The sequence below is a fragment of the Orycteropus afer genome, unplaced genomic scaffold (genome assembly GCF_000298275.1).
Source record: "Orycteropus afer afer isolate SDZICR_OR568_19922 unplaced genomic scaffold, OryAfe1.0 scaffold00040, whole genome shotgun sequence".
In the NCBI taxonomy this organism is placed as follows: Eukaryota; Metazoa; Chordata; class Mammalia; order Tubulidentata; family Orycteropodidae; genus Orycteropus; species Orycteropus afer.
The window spans coordinates 1288091-1293638 of record NW_006921627.1 but is presented as its reverse complement, the minus strand read 5'-3'; the positions used below and the strand labels follow the sequence as shown (position 1 = coordinate 1293638).

The 5548-nt window shown below is 33.2% G+C and overlaps 1 protein-coding gene across 1 annotated transcript in view; it reads left to right on the top strand.

The window, feature by feature from the left end:
* The window catches only part of BCL2L13 (BCL2 like 13), an 87671-nt gene that overhangs the window by 41251 nt on the left and 40872 nt on the right, over positions 1 to 5548 (top strand). Inside the window, exons 2-3 of the mRNA XM_007937018.2 lie at positions 175 to 282; positions 2192 to 2348. Coding sequence (XP_007935209.1) covers positions 175 to 282; positions 2192 to 2348 — 265 coding nt within the window. The remainder of the gene's footprint in view (positions 1 to 174; positions 283 to 2191; positions 2349 to 5548) is intronic.

Sequence of the window (5548 nt, the reverse complement as noted above, 5' to 3'; positions counted from 1 at the left end):
GGGCAATCTACTTCCGTAGTGATACTGCCTCGGAAACCCAAGTAGGGGTCGCTATGAGTCAGGTCCGACTCGATGGCACATAACAACAACAACAGTTGAAATTCAATGGTATTCTACTGGCTTTTCTCCATCTCTCTCTATAGTAACCTCTTTTGTTTTTGGTGGTTGTTTTAGGGCTTCAACCAGATACATCTTCACAGTCTCCAGATCAAGAAGTTCTATTAAAAGTTAAAACTGAAATTGAAGAAGAGTTGAAATCTTTGGACAAAGAAATTTCTGAAGGTCAGTTTATTATTTTCCTAGTTAATTAGTAGATTTAGTTTTGGTGTAGTTTGATTATTGTCATTTAAACTTGGTTTTTACAGGAGGGTATTCTCATTCAGTATTACACATTTCATTGGTATTTGATTATAATGGTGAGACTGGAAGGTAGCCTTTTTCTTTCCCACAAAATATGTTTTTGTAAGTTTCCCAACTCTTTCTGGTGTTAAGTAATAGACTAAATGATCATTGCTAAAGTTCTTTCCTTTCAGTTTGGTTTGATGTTGACATCTCTGTGTGCCAATTATCACATGTCATTCTTGCATGTATAAATGGTATTTTGTTGTTGTTTGCTGCCATTGAGTCAGCTCCTAACTCATGGTGATCCCATATACAATGTGATTGGATCATTATGATCCATAGCATTTTCATTGGCTTGTTTTTCAGAAGTAGATCACCAGGCCTTTCTTCCTAGTCTATTTTAGTCTGGAAGTTCCACTGAAACTTGTCTAGCATCACAGCAGCACTGCAAATCTCCACTGATAAATAGGTGAGGGTTGCATGTGAGATGCACTGGCTGAGAATCAAACTCTGGTCTCCCGCATGGAAGGTGAGAATTCTGAATAGACAGTTGTTAACATTACATCATAAGCTTTTTTTTTCCTTTTAAAGTTTTCAATCTCCTAGAGTGCTTTATTATTCCTACCAAAGGTCAAGAACTGGAGGCCATGGCATAAGCTTTTTAAATAGTTACAATTTTACATTCATTTCCATTGATTGACTGAATAATAGTTCCTCATTTGTTCCCCTATTATAAAGGGGAGCATTTGGATTATTTCCTTTTTGCCTTACATAAGTAACACTTATGTTCACAAAAATTTGGACACAAATGTTATAGCTCTATTTTTATATATTTCACATACCATAAAATTCACCCTATAATTATTTTGTTACAAAAGTGATTGATAATTCTTGGAATTAGATTCAACTTCATGGGATTAGATACAAATTTATTTGGATTATCTGCCTTGCATCTCATTTGTATTTTAGAACAAAATTGACTATGTTTCTTCTTTCTACAGTTACACAATGCCTAGGCTTGTATAACATAGAGTTAGGAAGCAGATGAGGTTGGTAGATTGAACTGAAGAGAGATAGGATATGGTTGCTTCTCTTCAGTCTTCAACTTTTGTCCTTACTGTATAGCCTTCACAGTTACTAATTTTATCCATGTGCAGGCATACTGAGTTTGAAAGGAAAAGTAATTGGTTATTCCTCTATGGTAAACTGATTAGAATCTGGTTTAAGAAGTGCCGCATTTACAAAGGTGAAAACAAAACCTTATAGATTATTAAGAGAAGGATGATAGAGCCAGGAATTGCCTCTCATTTATCGTGCTTATACAAAATTCTAAGGAGCTGTGGTGGTGCAGTGGTTAAAGCATTGGGCTGCTAACAAAAAGGTAGATGGTTCAAATCTACCCGCTGCCCTACAGGAGAAAAATGAGGCAGTCTGCTTCCTTAAAGATTTATAGCCCTGGAAACATGGGGCAGTTCTACTCTGTTCTGTAGGGTTGCTGGAAGTCAGAATCGACACGATGGCAGTGGGCTTGGGCTGTATTAAATTGGTCAGTAGTACTACATGGAATTGCTTATTTTTCAACATGCTAATTTAGTCTTTTTCTTTCCTTAAAACTAAGTTTTCCACCAAATCCTTTACTATTTTAGAAAATAATACCATTAAATTATTTTTCCTTATCAATTTTTGTGTTACAGGACAGATTAGTATCCATAATGATTATCTGCCATTTTTATGTGGCTTGTAACTATTAGTTTGTTCCCAGTAGTAGATGTCTTAACCCCCTGGACTCTTTTAGCACAGCTTGTAATGTTGTTTGTTAAATTAGCTTTTTCTTTTGCTCTGTCTTTAGCCTTCACCAGCACAGGCTTTGACCGCCATACTTCCCCAGTGTTCAGCCCTGCTAATCCAGAAAGCTCAATAGAAGACTGCTTGGCCCATCTTGGAGAAAAAGTGTCCCAGGAACTGAAGGAGCCTCTGCATAAAGCATTGCAAATGCTCCTCAGCCAGTGAGTTACCATTGCTGAGTAGGAATGCGCTGCTCTAAGTAGTCTCTGGACTGCTCTTGCAGCGCTGGATTAGTTAAGGCTTTGTTTTAGGTGAACGGTGTCACTTCTTTCCTCACTTATTTTTCTTCACTTTCATTTTCCCAAAACATCTCTGTGGTTTTGAGTGACAGCTTTGCATCAAAGCAGTGATTTAGTTGTTCAGCATGCCATTGATAATTTTTATTTACTTGTTTCAACAAATGCTTTTACTGAATTATAAATCTAAGCTATTTAATTTGTCCTAACCACTTCTTTTACCGTTCTCTGGCCCACATAAATATAATGGCTAAGATTTTATATGTTACATTGTACTATGGGATTAACATTATATCTGTATTTTAGTTATCCCAGATGTTGCTAAACTTTGGGATTGCATATCTGCCCATATAACTACTTCCACCTTCTTATAGTGGGAACTTAGCTCCTAGGTATGGTTTTGACAGTTAAAGCTAAAGGCAAAAAGCAACAACCAAGTACTTTATTGTAAATCTCAAAAATACATTTCTTCTAATTCTTTGCTGAGACTCATTAAGAAATTGATGTGAATTAGAAAAAAAAAAATTTGTCTTAATAAAGATCAATAGCTTTCTAAAATATGCCTTCCTTGAAAGGGTCAAAATTCAGATGCCAAAAGACTATTATTGTAAGGTAGTTCCTTGCTTTCAAGCAGTTAAAATTTATAGTTTACCATTTGTTAGAAGGAAGTAATTTGGGTTTTAAGAAAATACAATATGTTTCTGCATATACTGGTGAATTGAACAAATGTAAAAATTTTAATTAACATTTAGGAAAGAGTAGAATGACAATCATATTTGGACTTCCTTTATCTTAGAAAAGTTTAAAAATCAATGTGGAGAGAAGAGTACAGGTGTCAGAAAAAACTTAAATAGGAAATTCAAGGTTATAGCAGTGGTTTTCAAAAAGTGTTCTGTGAGCCTTAGAATTCTGCTGAGTACCTTAGGGGTCCTTGAAGAGGTGAAGGCTCTGTTGAGTAGGTGGAGCTTATTAAAGCCTTTTCATTTTTCAACCAGAACAGGTATACTTTCATCTATTTTATATATTGAGATTTCATGTAAGATTTGAAGAAAGAAATATGCTGCTTTATATGAAAAAGAAAAATAAACCTTTTAAAAACTATTGGGATTGGGAGTAAATTAACTAAGTGAGAGATCTAAGGCAAAAAATTCTGTTTCCAACTTTGATATAGACTTTCTGGCTTGGAGCAAATAATTTTATTCTTTATATCTCAGTTTTCCCATCTGCTAATTTTAACTTTACTGATACATTAGGAGTTCTTTAAGAACAGTGTTACACAGTTAATATAGCAAAAAAACTCAGTATTACTGTTTTTACAGTCTTTTTTATAATCTACAGGAAAAATTGGTATCTTCTCACTGCCAAGTAAATTATACTTGAAAGAAAATTGTATTGGATGAGTATTTATTTATTTATTTATTTTCCCAAACTTTGAATACCAATATAATTATTTTTGAAATTGGTATTTCTTGTTGCATATCCCAGTCAGATTTATTTATAAGTAATTTTTTTTCTAGTTTTGAAAGTTGTTGCTTTATTACTAATACCTTACAAATAACTGATTATGAACTATAAGTACTATGAATTTTGAAAGTACTATTTTTTTAAGGTGGAATATATCACCTAGCCTTCAAACTGTTTTGTTAAAGAAATTAATCCTGAATTCCTTGTATAGAAGAACACCAACAGTTTCTTCTCTTCTCTATTTTAATATCTCATTAGGTAGGGGCTGATCATTGAGCTACTTACTTTTCTATGCATTAGATTTCCTTTGAATGTTTAATATACTGGATTACTTATGTGCATATATGTGTGTACATATAACATTTCAAGTTATATTTCGTTCTGAAGGATGCTAAAGTTTAGCCTGATAGACAAACTACGAATAAGGACTACTGTGACCCACAGCAGCATGACACAGTTCAGGAAAGGAAGTGAAGGGACTGATATACGCAAGTAAAGCTTCAGGGAGAATATAGGTAGGTAGACTATATAGTATCTGCTGAACTTCAGGTTTTACAAGATTCTAGCATTTAGCACAAATGTTGTAAAGTATACTAAGGTTATTTTTATGGAAATGTAATATCAAGAAAGTAGTGCATAACACCTTATCATTAAAAAACATCATCCCTTTAAGCATCTCTCTACTATTGGTTTGATATTGATTTGTATAAAAAAAAGATATTCATGTCATCAGAACTGTTTTCTATAGTATCTAGTCAGCTTTATCCAATAGAAATATAAGCAACATGTATAATTTAAAATTTTCTAACAGCCCCATTAAAAAAAAAAGGTAAAAAAATAAACTTTTTAAATTTTAATAATATTTTTACTTACTCCAATATAGCCAAAGTACTACCATTTCAACATGTGATCAGTATAAAAATTATTAATGGGATATTTTACATTCTTTTACTCTCACTAAGTCTTTGAAATCTGCTTTCAGTACGTCATTAGCCACATTTCAAATGTTCATTAGCTGTTTGTGGCATGTGTTATTAACCTAACTTGAATTGGGAGCAGTGTCACCTTTGGAGTCAGAATGAAATGACTGTAAATTCCTACTCAGTTGCTTGTCAGTTTTGTGGGCTGGGATAGTTTCTTATCTTTTCTGGGTGCTCAGAACAGAAAATGCCTTTGGAAAGAGATTTTTCACTTCTATGTAAACAAGACTCCTCCCCTTCCTTTTTACACATCTGTTAATACCTTGCCAAAAAATGGGGAGAGGGGTTAAATTTTATTAAATCTATTATCCAAATATTGATGCTTGTGTCACTTGGTATCAATTTTTTTTCCCTTAATTTGTGCATGAAATCAATACTTAGACTATAGTACTTCAAGTCACTCAACAAGTTAGTGAGTTTTGTTATATTAATTATATGAGTTTTTGATTTGACTAGGATTTACATGGGAATAATCACAAAGGATTATCTTTCTGCCTGCTAGGATTTTATATCATAAGATGTTCAAAATGGAACTCTGTTTATTACCCTTGTTTATTCCAACTCCATATATCCTCAGCTTGAAAAATCTTCCAGGTGACATGTCTCTTTAGTTTTTAAATATTTTGGATGATCTGCCTTTTTAAAAAGTTCAAATTGTAGTTTATATATATTATATATATA